Source organism: Parasteatoda tepidariorum, chromosome 6 (genome assembly GCF_043381705.1).
Source record: "Parasteatoda tepidariorum isolate YZ-2023 chromosome 6, CAS_Ptep_4.0, whole genome shotgun sequence".
Classification (NCBI taxonomy): Eukaryota; Metazoa; Arthropoda; class Arachnida; order Araneae; family Theridiidae; genus Parasteatoda; species Parasteatoda tepidariorum.
In genome coordinates this window covers 1,126,998-1,143,099 of record NC_092209.1, presented here as the reverse complement: position 1 = coordinate 1,143,099, position 16,102 = coordinate 1,126,998, and the positions used below count along the sequence as shown (strand labels likewise).

General features: G+C 31.1%; 2 protein-coding genes across 3 annotated transcripts in view; one reads left to right on the top strand and one right to left on the bottom strand.

Annotated features, from left to right (window-relative positions):
* The window catches only part of LOC107437036 (uncharacterized), a 325,463-nt gene that overhangs the window by 100,303 nt on the left and 209,058 nt on the right, over positions 1-16,102 (bottom strand). For both annotated transcript variants that reach the window (XM_071181567.1, XM_071181568.1), the window contains one exon: positions 11,423-11,470. In XM_071181567.1, coding sequence (XP_071037668.1) covers positions 11,423-11,470 — 48 coding nt within the window. The remainder of the gene's footprint in view (positions 1-11,422; positions 11,471-16,102) is intronic.
* The window catches only part of LOC122270319 (uncharacterized), a gene marked incomplete at its 5' end in the record, with an annotated part of 2,250 nt that continues 1,390 nt past the window's right edge, over positions 15,243-16,102 (top strand). Inside the window, one exon of the mRNA XM_071182317.1 lies at positions 15,243-16,062. Within this exon, the coding sequence (XP_071038418.1) occupies positions 15,243-16,062 (820 nt within the window). The remainder of the gene's footprint in view (positions 16,063-16,102) is intronic.

Sequence of the window (16,102 nt, the reverse complement as noted above, 5' to 3'; positions counted from 1 at the left end):
ATTGTGTCTCCTTATTTTTTATTTTTGAATGAGATGAGCAAAACCAATGTATTCTGCAAACTTCATTCCTTTTTCATCTTATTTAAATGTTTGGGTCGTTTTGTTCCTCTTTTACTTTTTGTATATACAGGGTGTCCCAAGATTATTCAGAAAAATCTTAAGGGGCATCACAAGGGGTCTGGTTCATTTCATCAACAATCACTTTATCGACAAGTCATTTCATCGACACCACCTCATCGACAGACCATTACATGAACTAGGTCATTTCGTCGACAGGCCATTTCCTAGACGACAGGGTCATTTCATCGACCGGTACATTTCATCGGCTGGGACATTTCGTCGACATGATCATTTCGTCGACAGGATCGTTTCGTCGACCAGCTCGTTTTATTAACAAAGTCATTTCGTAGACATAATAAGAAAAAAATTCAAAATAATTAAAGCAATTAAAAACTATACTTCCAGTGGAAAAACGCGCTATGCAGCTATAATTCCAAAAGGAATTGAAGCAAAAAGAACAATGAAAAATAAAACAATGAAAATTAGGAAAAAATACGACAACCGAAGCTGACGTCTTCAGGGTTCCGGAAGCCATAAATGCAAAACCTTTTCCATCGAGAGAGCACGACAAATGTCTAAATTTCTCGCTCTGTACCCCAAAGGTTTCGCCAAAGTCCAGGAAGAGAAAATACAATGCAAAATATAAAATACATTAAGCAAATACAAAAGTGTTAAATCAAGTCTAATACATAAAAATAAAAAGCTCAAAAACTTACTTGAAAACAAATCCTATAACCAAATTGCACTACTGACTACCAAGCAACAACTAAATTGAAATAAACGAAAAAACAACGCCCCCTAATTTGATGCGCAGAAGGAAGAAAAAAAGGGGAAAAATATTTATTTCCTATAGTTAAATTTCATAAAAATCCAGTAAAATTTACATTTATCGCGTGAGTACAAATTGTTAAAATTTTAGTATTAGTATAAATTTTTTTAATTTTCTTAAAATAATTTTGCTTAAGATTAAAGATGAGAAAAATATTGTTATTGATAGTAACGTTTATGTTTTGAATTTTATTAATAATAATGTAGTTCCTTATCTTAATGCTTTTGACTTTGAAAATCTGTACAACAGTATACCACATGCACAAATAATTGAAATTTGTAGTAGCATTTTTGATAAATATTTATTTAACGAAAATATCGATAAATCTTATTGGATGGATGTTTGTTGGTTTAATCACCTTGAAAATGTACTTTTTAATGACCTTGATTTTAATAAACAAAATATAAGGATTCCACAAGGTAATTCTTTTTCTGGTGCTTTTGCTAATAATTTTTTTCATTTTTTTGAAGCTAAATTTAGTGAGTTTAATTATTTTAATGCTTTTAGATATATTGATGATTTAATATATATATATATATATATATTTCTCATACACAGCGACGTAAAAAAGCCTCATTACAACTCCCCGAATGGCAACGCTAGAAAATCGACCAATGATTCCAGTTAAAAATGTCACATGCCAAATCTAGCTGAGATGGCTCAACATATAGCGCTTTTAAAAATGGAAACTGAAATAACCAGAGAGAGCATAAGCTAGGCAAAAGTGAGTAGTCTTTGTCGATAGATCTCTATTTTAGTATTTTGTCGAAAGCGCTTTTTTTCACGAATTTATATATTACGAATTTATTTGACGATTCTTGATTTATATCACGAATTCATATGTTTTACTAGAATTTATTTGTTTATACAGGTTTTTCCATTGCAATTCACTTATTTCAATTTTTAATAGACTTAATTATGACCGAAATTTTAACCTTTTTAAAGAGATATCAGTTTTAGAAATTTTACCTTAAGATTTTATACTATAGCACATTTCTAATAGGTTTAACGAATTACATGTCATTTATTTGAATTCAAATTTATTTTAATGACTTAGTAATTACTAAAAAGATATAATTTTTTTTAAAAAAAAAGTTGTTATATGGGTTTGAATGATTGTTTTGAATTCTTAGAATTTTGTGCATTTGCAATGTACCTAAGTTAGTAGCGAGCGAAGCAAACCATATAAGATTGCGTAGCAATTTTCGGGGGTTGACGAGCGTTAGCGAGAAGGGGGCGCAGCCTACTAGTTTTATTTAATTGAGATAATTATGATTTTATGTTCAATATATATCCTAAAGATTTGGTTTTGAAGAAGACTAATGAAAGTTGCTTAAATGTTGACTTTTCGATTTTAAAATTTATATTGTTGATAAACAAATTAAAATTGGTGTTTATGATAAAAGAAAGGCTTTTAAATTTGAAGTTATTTTTTTCTGTAATTTTGATACTGATTTGTGCAGTAAAATTTTCAAAAATTAAGTTTTTTCTCAATTGTCTAGAATTTATAAAATTTGTAATAATGTTGAGAGTTTTTAATAGGCAGCAAGTAATTTTTTGAAAAATTTGGAAAATAATGGTTTTTTTTTAATTTTTGTAATATTGATTTTTAAACTAAGAAAATGATTAAGAATTATTAGTTTCATTTTTTCTTTTAGTAGGGCATGATCAAGTCTTGATCGAGTTGCCCCGGTTAAGCATTTCTATTAATGATGTCACTACTTTTTTGCTCTTTTTTCTTTTCTTTTTTCCTCCTTCTGCGCATCAAATTAGGGGGCGTTGTTTTTTCGTTTATTTCAATTTAGTTGTTGCTTGGTAGTCAGTAGTGTAATTTGGTTATAGGATTTGTTTTCAAGTAAGTTTTTGAGCGCTTTATTCTGATGCATTAATCTTGATTTTATACTTTTGTATTTGCTTAATGCATTTTTTATTTTTTATTGTATTTTCTTTTCTTGAACTTTGGCAAAGCCTTTGGGCCACAGAGAGAGCAATTTAGACATTTATCGTGCTCTTGCGATAGAAAACGTTTTGCATTTATGGCTTCCGGAGCTGATACCCCCTGAAGACGTCTGCTTCATTGGTCGTATTTTATCATAATTTTCATTTTTTCGTTTTTCATTGTTCTTTTTGTTTCGTAGACATAGTCATTTCGACGATATAATCATTTCGTTGACAGGATCTTGCTTAATTTTGAAATTCTTTTTAAGGATCGCTTGATTTTATGTCATAATTTAGTGTATTTTTAAGCTAAATATTTTTATTATTAATTAGACAAATACTATTATATAATTTCATATTAAAGCAAATTTTTTTTACTATATTGCAATTATTTACTATTATTTTACTATTTTGCTGCATATTCCTAAAAATTGATATCGTCTTCTCTTTCGCTGTACATCCAGTAAAAAAAACGTAATTTTTGTGTGTGTGTGTGTTCTATTTCAAGTATTTCTCAGATAAATTGTTTCATTTTTAAAGTGAGTGCATTATTATGGATTGGTATCGCAATTGCTGTAACTACTGAAAATGATTCTTGGTGTAGCAAGTGAATGAAGGTGAAAAGAACAGGGGACAAAATGAGTCGGTAAAATATTGAATCTGAAATTAAAGAACAATGATTTGATTTTGGAACTGAAAATTATATTCTATTTTCGTTCTTCAAATAAATTGATAATTAGTTGAGAAGCGTTTAACCGAGAACAGTTAATGCATCAAAATCTACTTTTCTATTTCTAAATTGTAATAGAGTAACAAAGGATAGGTAAGGATTGTCTCCAGATCATTAGAAAGCATGATATACTGACCGTTGTCAACTGCCTATTGTGGCTAAAATGTGACGTTAACAATCAAATTATTTTTAATATCAAAACAAATTAATAAAATATGATATCGTGAGAATTAAGAGTAATAAAAATGTATTACAGACAGTACAAATACTATTTTATTAATTCTTCGTTGTCAAAATTTTCAACATTTTTTAATGACACTTTAGTAAAACCAGGGACCACAGCAATGAAAATAATCATAGGTCTTACACAATTATCTATGCATAAGTAAACTGATTCACATGGTATTTTGCGAGTAAATTTAGAAGAAATGCAGTTTCGAAACCTGTAAGGGAATGTTTACATGGGGTTAGAGTTGACAAATACAATATGTCTGATATTTTATCAATCAAAAATTTTCAGTTTTGGGTGGAAGGAAACACTGTGTCACATTTTTATATGTATTACAAGACAAAATACAAAATTCTTATTCAAACCTTGTCTTAGTTTTTTTACCACTATTAGAGTTTTTTAAGAACTATAGGAACGATGTTTAGGTAATTACCGAGGCGGAAGTTGCAGATTGGAACGATATTTAAATTGCGGATAACCAGACAAAAAATAATGCGAGACACGGCCATAAAATTATTATAACGTTGCAAGTTTGTACTTGTTCTTCAGAAAAGTTTTTTTTCTATGGATCGTGAACTTTAAAAATAATAATTATAGATAAACAATGAATTAATTCCTTTTCATTTGCGGAATTTTTATTCGACACATCTTATTTAACAGAAAATTAAACCTGGAATTTAAACATAAGAATAAGTAACTGTTACTCAACAAAAAAGAAGAGAAAATTCTTGCAATTAAATTTTCGATCAATTCTGGAGTAGTTTAAATGCTCAAATTTTAACTGGTGTTCTGTACAAGATGACAATTTTCAAACGCTTTCTGACCTCTGTAAGCAGAATTTATTATCAATCAAATTTTTGATTATTTTCCAGCCTGAGCAAAGCCAGGAGACACAAAACTAAAATGTTGAAGACATGAAAATATAAAAAAGTAAGTATATACATTTAAAAAACCAAGTTTGTTCAGTAAACTAAAAATGAGAGAATAAATTTATAAAACTTTTCACACATAACAAAAACAGCAAGGATAAAATTTCACAGTGAGCTTCTATCAACATTTTTCGTTTTGGTGACAAAAATTAATATTTATTTCTCTTTTTTAATACACTTATCAAATATGGTTTTTAAAAACATTTCTATTTTCGATAACACTTTTGAAAAGGAAATATCCCTTAAAATATATTACTCTCATTGCAAGTTTTATTAATTTAAATGAATTTGTATTCTCTGCCAAATAAAAATAATATATTTAGGTAAAAAATAAAGCTCGCAAAACTTATTTTTAATTAAACAATAATAAGAATAAAAACAAATGCATATGAACAACTCTCCCCTATGACATGTTAAATTCAAAAGTCAATTTATTTGTTATATCGTAGTTATTTCCGTTTATTTTTCTAAATGATTCCTATTTTTCTCTTCATAAGAACCAATTAGACAGGTTTTCTCCCCTCCTCTGAATAGGAACTCATGGAGAGAAAAAATTTTATACGCTCATTTCGATTGCATCGTATACCCTGGATTTGTGGAGTCATTTTGAGCTTTTTTTTTCATTTCAACATTATTGTTGTTTTTATTTTATTAGACAAAATAATTTATAAATGCTTAGGGAGCACATAGAATGAAATAAAACTATTCAACATTAAAGTGCTATAAATAAATAATTAAATACAAAAATAAAATAAATTGGAAATGCGAGAACGCGTTTTTTGTTTTAAAACGTTTCAAATAAAATACCATTTCAATTTCACAAAAGTAATTACAGAATTACCAGAAACTTCCCTCCTCAAAAGCCTAGACATGAGGAAGAGGGTTATAACAAAATTCATCATAAATAATATTTGCCAATATGGTTTTAAACTTGGATTTTCATCTTATTTTTCCCAACATGCATTTTTTTCAAGATTTTTATAATCCTAGGAAGTTTCCCCCTTCCTCATTTCGCTCCCCAAACTTCAATAGCCTCTCATTTATCTTAGTTTTTTTCCGCTTGTAAATCGATATTTTTCAAGAAAAAAAAAAGAAAAAAAAGATTAAATATATAATTATTGAAGTTTTATTTAAGAAAATTTTGTTAATATGTTAACCGTAACAAAATGCATGATTACTTGCATATGAAAAAAAAAACTCTACTTGAAAAAATAAATATTTAAACACAGGACTGGGAAGAAATAATTGAGAAGTAATTTTACTAGCTAATTATCTAAAAGATTTGGTTTTTTTTCTGATTAAATCCTTCGTAATCACTACTATTGTTATCATTGTAAAAGTTTGTTGCTTTTTTTTGACAAGATTTTTAACTGTATTACTGCAACCTATTTATTGAGTTGGAACATTATATAGGTATACTTTTCTCTTTCTCGACAAAGACTTTTTGCCTCCCAAATGGCCTGTTAACGAAATGACCTAGTCAATGAAGTGATTTATCGACGAAGAAGTTTCAATATCTCACTGATCATTATATACTGTCCTTTTTTCCGTGCTATTTTCTCCCTTCATTCACTTCTTTTATCAAAAATCATTCACATTAGTTAATGCAATTGATTTTGCAACACTAATCTGCAATATAGCGCACTAAAAATTAATCTTAAAATAAATGTGCAAAAAACAACTGAAAGTGTGTAAAATACATCTAGAACACCAAATGTAAAAAAGATTTCGTTTTCGCAACGTGATGCAAACCAAAAACAGAAGTCAATTTTCAAAAAAAATAAATAAATAAATTTTTAAAAAAAAGCTTTTTTTCTGGCAACTATAAAAATCTTGATTCAGGGTAGGTTTAAAAAATTTCAACGCAAATATACAAATTTACGATAAAGTGCAAATGACATAACATAAAACAAATCATAAAAATCGTTTCAAAGTTACGTAAGACTTTGCCTACGAAATGACCCTGGTGTCAAATTGACCCTGTCGACGAAATGACCTTGTCGACAAAATGACATTGTAGATGAAATGACCCTGCCGATGAAATGACCCTATCAACAAAATGACGTAGTTGACGAAATGGCCTACCGATGCTATAACCCTGTCGACGAAATGGCCTATCGTCAAAATGACCTAGTCGACGAAAAGATCTGTCGATGAAGTGGCGTCGATGAAACGGCCTATCGATGTGACTGAAATGAACACGACCCCATCACAAGGATTCAGGTTTGCACAGCAACTCATGGTTGGAAATATCTTCGTTCGCCTATAGGTGATGTTCAGAGAAGCATTTGTGGACCGGTTCTCCAGCCACTATGCTCTCCAGATGTAAGCAGTATGGATTTATTTCTCTGGAGAGAGCCGAAAAGAACTGTGCACGCAACCGAAATGGATCTGTTTGCAAGAATCGTCTGTGTAGTTGCAGATATCCAGCAAAATCCAGGTGTATTTGAGCGAGTCCCTTATACCATGGCTCGACGGTGTAAGGCATGCTTCGCTAGCAATAGTGGAAACTTTGAACATCTTTTGTGACATATCATCCATCCCATCACATGTAATATCTTTCACCATGAAATATTTTAGATGATCTCATTGTTGTGTTTCTTGTAACTGCCATACTATTTTTCCATGACTTTTCCGACCATGCGTTGCTGTACAATTCTGAATACTTGTGATGACTCCCCTCAAAATTTGTTCCAATATGCCTGAGTATGATGAGCAAAGTTTCGCTCTTTTTCTTCTCATGTAGATAAAGTTAAAAACATGCTTTCTTTATACAATCAATAGAAAATGCATTGAATAGGAAAAATAAATAGGAAAGACATTGAATGGCTAATATACAGTTCGAAATATAAAGAATCTCGCATTATTAATCCAAATTTTAGACGCTCTTTACATTATGAAAAATAAGTTGCCATCATCTGCCCTTTAATACCACAAGTACCTACATTGTCCCTATAGAAATGTGTTAGAACATTTGTGCGTAAGTTTTCTATTACTAGAAACCATCAGTTTAAATGATCAATCAAATGATTTGAGATCGATATAAAGCTGTTTATATTAAACCATTAATCTAGAGTCGTGGTGGCTCAAGGGATAGAGCATTCGCCTTCCCATGAGGTGAACCGACAATTCGAACCCAGCAATGGCTGTTGATACCTATTTCACACCCTAATCGCACCGACCACAGTGGTAATGTAAAATATCCTCAGTGGTAGACGAATCATGGGTCAGAGTCCCCTTGCCGTCTGGTTAATCTTGGGAGGTTTTCACGGCTTTCCTCTCCATGTAACGCAATTGCGAGTTAGTCCCATCAACAAAAAAAACCCTCCACGGAGTTATATGAGGGTAAACACCCATGTCACTCTCTGCGGTGCAACGGGCAAGAATAAACTGATATTAACCATTCTCGAAGTGAGAACTTACTATAATAAAAACAAAGCTTTTCCGTCATTGTCCTGGGTACTCTGCTTGACAGACTTCTCCGCAACATATTCGTGATTGCAATTTAAATTCCACATAATTTAAGGTAATCAATTACGAAATTTCAGCGAAATCAATTAAATAGTTTCTGAGTTATAAAAGTCACATTTTTAGATTCTATTTTTCAAAAACTATTCGACCCATTTTGTCCAAATTTTGGTATTTTTCCTCTTAAAATGACATAGTTTAAAATAATCTAAGCATTCAAAAAACTATGATTTTGAAAAAATGGTAATGAATAGTTATTTTTGAATGGAAATTTCTTTGGATAAGCGAATTTTATAATTATGTTCAGAAAGTTCGTATTCACTTAATAGGTTCTCGATATAAGGTAGAATATGAAAAATGTGAAATTATCAATAAAATGTCCAAACTTTCGGTAAATAAAATATGTTAATAATTTATGTTGTAACCATTGAAAAGAAATATTACTAGGGAACTTAGATGTGCAGAAACAGCATAAATTTATTCCCCCATTCTAGAATTATGAAACTAATTGATCATTTTTACTGTTTTCTATTTTGAGGAGTCTGTAATCACAAATTTCCCAATTGTAAGTGACGTAGATTAACATAGTTAATTATAAATGTACTTCCATTTGCTAATTCTTTTATGTAATGTATGAACTTAAAATTATAAGCTAAAAGCATTTATAAATTTTAATTATTATGTTTTAAAGAGGTTTTAAAAGCGCTTTTATGGTTTACTAATTTTTAATGGTTGATGACCCCCCCCCCTTCTGTTTAACACTCCAAATCCATATTTTTAATTAACTATAATAAATTAATAAGCTAAAGTAGATATTTTAAAGAAGCAAAAAAAATGTACTAAAATATTTTAAGTAAGATGAATTAAATAACATTTCAATTAATGACAAAACTCCAACTGCTTCCGGAAAGTGACAAATCGGTAAGGTAAAACAAGAACATAATACCAAAATTAATTAATAAAGCAAGCTTTTAAACTAACTCGTTAACGAGCGTTTCGCCTTCCATCATAGGTTAACTCAATTTGAAACGTACTTCTGGAGGAAACTGGAAATTTTCATTCCGAGAGTCATATACCAAATGGCATATATTAGCGATAAACTGTAACTTCGGGAATTTTGTACCGAAACTAAGCGATACCAAAGTGAGAACTTTCCGTATCGGTAGAGTTGCCGAAGACCGCGGACACCAGGTTATGGAAAATTGGGACTACAGTGCAGAATGAATTATTTCACCAGAAGTGGTCAATAATTTTAGATAAGTGTAAAGGTATTCTTGAAATTACCTTGAATGTATTTAGTTTAGCAAAAAAAAAAAAAAAAAAATGNGGCTCAGGGAGGAAAAAAAAAAAAAAAAAGAAAATGAGAGCACATATTTGAAAAGGTTGCGTACACGAACACGATTACAAGCACTTTATGTAAATGAAATTATTTAGAACAGGAGGTCACCCAATTTTGCTGAAATCGATCTAAGTGGTCAGTCAATGAGTGTGTTCGAGGAAGGAAGTCGGCCATCGCCCCAACCACCTTGACCTTCGACAAGAAACTTGGAACTCTTTGTGTGTCCACCAAAATGGTTGTCATGGTTTCCAAATGAAGAGAGCGACTTCATTATTCACTAAAGTTCTTTCAAGATCGTCCTTTGTTTCCAATTGCGAAGGTTTGTTGAAGGCGGGTAAGCCATTAAGAAGGGAAATTGAGTTATAAGAAATGAAGTCTAATTTTCAACAAGGAAGCATTTCCGAGATAAACTTACAGAATATATTTATAGATTCAAGCAAACATGATGCAGAATATATTTTTTTCTCAACACTCGCAAAACTGATATTTAAAAGTATAATTATATTGTCTTGTTTGTGTAAGTTTTTCTTTTGTATGGCCTTTATTTATTTTAAAACATTTTTATTTTATTAACTTATAACTGGCTTAAAACAATAATTTTTTAACGAGGAATTAGTTTTAAAGATTTTAATTATATTCTTAAGATATTACGCTGGAACATATTTTGAATAGGTTTAATTTAGTAGCAAGCAAAGCATTGCGTAGCAATCCTCGCGGATTAGGTAGAGTCAGTAAACAATCGTAAAATATTAACTATGCATACATACAAAAGTCAATGAATCAGCAAGGAGTGCAATTTTTCGTTTGTTTTCTCTCATTAACGTCGCCAGAGACTGCGAACAACCCACGTAAATTAAGCGTACATTTTTGAAAAGTTGATAAAGTCAATACGTTGTATACGTAAATTTTATGTAATATTGACGGAATGCTGTTACCATTGAGATATTTGTTAAAAAAAACGCTTTGGTATATTTTACGTAGTATTAACGGAATGGATTTTATCAACTACTCTTCGGTAAGATTGTTCTCCTATATTTTACAAAAGATAGACGAAAGAAAAAAATTTCTATTTAGATTTAGTAAAAATGATTCGTTTAGGTCTTAACATTTAGGTTTTAAGTAGTGAAACCATTTGATCATGTACTGTTATATTAGGGATTCTTGCTTTTTCAAGCTTACGAACTTAATTAGTGTTAAAATACTTCAATCATATTGCAGATCAATACCATTGAGTTGTGAATACTCTTTTTTCTGATGTTTAATATAGTTATTGCACAGAAATTGCGTTGAATGAGAAAGATTTTACAGAAAATACCTATAATATTTACTCACTCAATATCATTGAGAACGAAGCTATGCCTAATGTATAGACATCAAGAACTATGATCTCAATGCGATATTTCATACACTCCTTAATAAGACTCGAATCATTTAGAAATACCTTCGATGACAAACAAATAAGGTCAGACCTATGCATCGGCTGTTCAAAGTCAATTAAGACAACAAAGAATGTTTTTCTTTTTCAAAAACAGTGCTTCATAAACTTATTTTGATCTATTACCCCCTTTTCATTATTGTTCATCCCATCCATTCGACACGTTAAATCTCTACTAGAGATTATTTAAAAAAAAATGGATAATTAAGCATCTCTTAGCCTATACTTTGTAACATTTTGAAGAATCGTGATTAAAAGAGCAAAACAAAATGAAAATATAGAGTGCAAATGAGATACAGTTGGTAAAGATGAGCATAATTGCATGCATTATTTTTTTTATCTAAAATAATAACGTGAAATGTGTACAATCATCTTGTTTAAAGACAAGGCAAACACTGAAAGGTGTTCAAGTCACTTTTGTAGTCTTTATCCTGAAAAAAAAAGTTGCGAAATAAAGAGTCTCACCTGGAGTGGATAGAAGAATGTGTACTCGACTGGCACTGTAGCTGATCCCTATTAACAGAAAAGAAATAAGAATCTTTCTGCTCAGATAGCAGCAGTAGATATGAAATGAATAATCTTAAGAAATCAAAGTTGAAATCGTAAAATACATTGGGTAATGTTAAAAAAAGAAAAGTGGAAAAAGTCGAGAGCTAAAAAATAAACGCTCATTCTCACGACTCACAAGAGTTGAATAAAGAAGACATGACAGATTTGAAAAAGGTAACGTAAAGTTGAAAAGTAAAATAAAGGTGAAAAAAAAAAGTTTTATTTTTAACCTTTATTTTATTTCCCGTTCTTTCGTTGCCAATTTTGTGGTTTTTTTCCCCCTTTGAAATCTGTTCTGTTTTTTTCAGACAGGGCTGGTGAGTCTTGAGAATAGGCGCTTTTTTTATCACTCTAAGCAAGGCCTTTCTTTCCACCTTTATAAATTTATGTAGAAGCAAATAAAGTTTTTACATTATCTAAGGTTGAAATTCTTTAGTTGGTTTTAATTATGATGTGATGACTTGAGGTAGATACGAAATAGTAAATTTTGTTTTTGAAGTAATTTATGAAACAAGCCGTTTGAATGGCAGAAAGTTGCAAAATGGTTGATTTTTATTAATTACAGAAAGACACGCAATAAATAGCATCGAATGGGGATGAACAGTCATGAAGTATTTTGTCAATTTTTTAGATTGTAAATACACATTAAAAATTCACACATTTTTTGGTTATAATTCCATTTGTTTAGAAGATTCCTCATGTCGATTTTTTGGGGGGTTTTCGGAGGCTCTTATTTTTATGTGTATGGTAATTTTTAAATTTAAATTACAATAATTTTAAATACTACTTCATTTTAAAAATAATAAAAATACACATATCGTGCAAGATGCTTTCTAAGAGGACTTTTTGATAGAAACAACCCACATTTGCGTTACATGGAGAGGAAAACCACCTGAACCTTTCAAGACCAGCCCGACTGCAAGAGGTTTTTAACCTATGAGCAGCATATAATACTCAGCATATTTTACTCCCAGCAATGTGGTCGGTGAGAGGGGGGGTGCAGCCGTCGCTGGAATTCAAACCTGGGTCAGACGCTCCGTCCAATGCACCACCACGGCTCACATGCAAAATGTAAATAATGATTTTTCAAATCCCATTTCACGAGGAAAAATCATTCTTGGAGGTTCGTTGCTCGGTCGAAGCCACCCACTTGTTAGGGTCGTTTAAGAAAACGTTTTTCACAGCTGTAGCAACATTGTGTGTTTTAATATTTATGTCTCGATTTCGAAGGGTTCGAAAAATTGCTTTATTCACCATGAAAAGTTAGTTTAGATCTCTTCTACTTCAGACTATGCAGTATGGAGATGTCCGTCAGTGCACTATCAGCTTCGGCATCATTTTTATATTGTTAATTTATAATTATTTTGGGATAAAAAATTTAAAATGTAGTTGAAAGGTTGCGAAATAAAACCATGAAATCATTATATAACTCATGTTTTTTTCATTGGGGAAAAATGTTAAAAATGGGGATTAAATGGGGACCACTTAAGTGATTGTCAAAGTATTGGAATGGTGAGTAAGTTCTCACAGTTGTTTATAAGTTTTAACATTTCTTCTGTCCTTAAACGTTTATGGCATAATATTTTTCAGATCATTTCTGCTCTACAGAAGCTTTCTTTTTGTTCGAGTTAATTTATGTTCCTTCATTAAAAATGAATGAGAAAAATGAACATTTTCGGCACCTCTTATATTTTGCTTTCAATCGAGGCCTTAAGAGCGTAAAAATTGTTTGTGGCTATGATAATTAGTCATTGATATATTTAGTTAATATTATTTTGGAAAGTGATTAGTGGATAGAATCGAATATATTTTTTTATTAATATATTTTTTTATAATCGAATTTATTTTTTTATTATTTTCGGTGTTAAAAATTCTTGTTTATTTTAAACTTGCATTTGAATCTTAAGTAAAAAAATTTTCATCCACTACATTTCGTTTAGATCTTTTATTCTAAACAATTTAAAACATAGTTTTTAAAATTGCGCTTGCATCCAAAAGTTGATGCACAATCTGTTTTCTGTATCAAATTTAAAAATAAATGAACATAGAAACAAGAAATCTAAAAAGAAAGTGTTCACTAAGCAATTTTGTATTAAATACGACCCAGAAGTTTACATAAATGTAAATACAAATATGATTTACAACAAAAAAGCACACTTGGTTGGCTGATTTGAAAGCCCGTTTTCTGAGCAAACGGTTCTAATAAATATCGTGCCCGCCCTAACTGCAACATTCATCGACTTTCCATTAAATAGGGAGGGGGCGAACATCGAAGTAATACTTGTTCCAACTCATGTAAAGGGAAAACTGAAAGTAACCGCTACGGTGGTCCTAAACGTCTGTTAAATTCTTACATGATCTAACTAAGCAATCCCTAGATTCGGTAAAAATCTCTGCAATACAGAAAAACATTGATAGGATGAGACCTCTGAAATCAAATGAGAACCAACTTCCTAAAAAGTGAACACAGGGCTTCATATTAGATTTCTACGCACAATTCTTTTAAACGGCCATCCAACATAATATTTTATTAGACCATCACCTGGACAGTGGATTAGCGATCTCAATATCGAGATGGTCTTGGAAGACATCCTGTTGAGTGGAAACACTTCTATGGGCAAGAGGTGTTTCTTTCATTTTAGTGTCTACATAAACTTCATCATGTAAAATCTCGTGAATGAGAAAATATTCGACGGTTGACTTATTTGGTAGGCAAGTTACAACTCTTGAGTTCTTCTTCAAATGATCTTTAAGCTGTGTTTATTTCGTTATTCGGAAACTTAATTACTGAGTCAACGTGTAGCTGTCATTCATTTTTACCAAAAACTCGATTTCTCCATGACAATTTTCAACATGAAACTTTGATGAACTTCTTTGAAAAAAGTAATTTTCCGACAAGATCTTTTTTTTTCCTTTTGTAAATAGTGGTTGGATTTAAATTGATGTAAATTTCTATGAAACATTCAATTAAGACCTGCTTAATGCATATCCAAAATTTCTTACTCCTAAGTTCATTTACGTTCAATGTAGACGTGTAAAACAACTTTTGTGTATATTTTATATAAAAGGTCAACTTAATGAAAATGGCAAATATAAAAGAGGTGCGGTGTGCCTCGGCAAACACCCAGTCCCCAAGTATGTGCCTCGACAACCCTCCTGACCACTCCAAAACGAACTGAAGTGAGGTAAATCCAACAGGCATAACCGGTTGAAAACCCCCCTCATACTCACTTCCAAACTGACTCGCATGGAGAGAGGACGTGTTCCTCAAATCTTTTTTACAATTATGTAAATTCTTTACAATGTAAGTTTTCATTATATGTTTTTTGTTGTACATTAAATTTTTCCTTAAAACTTTTTATTCTTCATTTATTTTTGTAATTAATTTTTAATAACGCAATTTAAATATATAGCATGTTATTCTTAGCTTTAAAGCACACACGTGCTATAATTGGTAGACCCGGACTTAAACTTTAAGTTGATTCTTTATTTAATCGGAACTTTCCTAGCAATATAATGAATTTAAATCTATTAGCAATATGTTTATTTTATTCATATTTTATGTTCAAAATTTTATATGTTATACCCACGTGTTTGTGTCTGATTCTGTGGTAGTACTGTGCGCGCTTTTTTATCTCTTGGATTAGTGTATATATAGCGTAGGGAATGCTTTAAAATTAATTTATAAATATTTTACCTTCATTCTATTTATTGTTTTGATTTTTTTTGTGAAAAAAATGCGGAAAACGAACAGCCAGGAGACGTGGTGAATGCAGGAGCTTTAGTTAACATTCAACCTTCTCAAATTTCTCGCGTAGCAATTAAACCACCTCCGTTTTGGAAAAACAATCCAGTGTTATGGTTTGCACAGTTAGAATCGCAATTTTCAATTTCTCAAATTTCTACCGACGCTACCAAATTTCATCACGTTGTAGCGGCTATTGAATCTGATATACTTAACTCTGTTCAGGATTTAGTTTTAAACCCACCTGCTGCAAACAAATATACAGCTTTAAAAAATCGCTTAATTAGTATTTTTTCAGAGAGTGAAGCTTCTAAAATTAGAACACTTTTGCAAGGACTAGAGTTAGGTGATCAACGTCCCTCCTATTTGTTAGCTCGAATGCGAGAATTAGCAGAATCTCATCTTAGCGAAAACATTCTTAAATCGCTGTGGTTAGCCAGATTGCCTCAAAATATACAAGCTATTCTTGCTGCTTCAAACGAAAATTTAACTCAATTAGCTGCAATGGCTGATAAGATTATTGAACTCGCTAGCCCTATTCAAATAAATTCTGTTGAATCAGTTGTAACTAGCGCTAATCCTACAGTTTATGATCAAATTTCTGAACTTACTAAACAAATTAATGAACTAAAAACTAGTTTTCAGGAAGCTCAGCAAAATAGACAAGGACGTGAGCGAACTAATACCTATCGGGGTAATAGAAATCATATTAGGTCCCGTTCTAGACAAAATTACTACCGTGAACCACAGAATAACATGTGTTTTTATCACACTAACTTTGGAGATAGAGCTAGAAAATTCAAACCCCTATGTACTTTTCAGAATTCGGGAAACCAACAGGGCAGCCACTC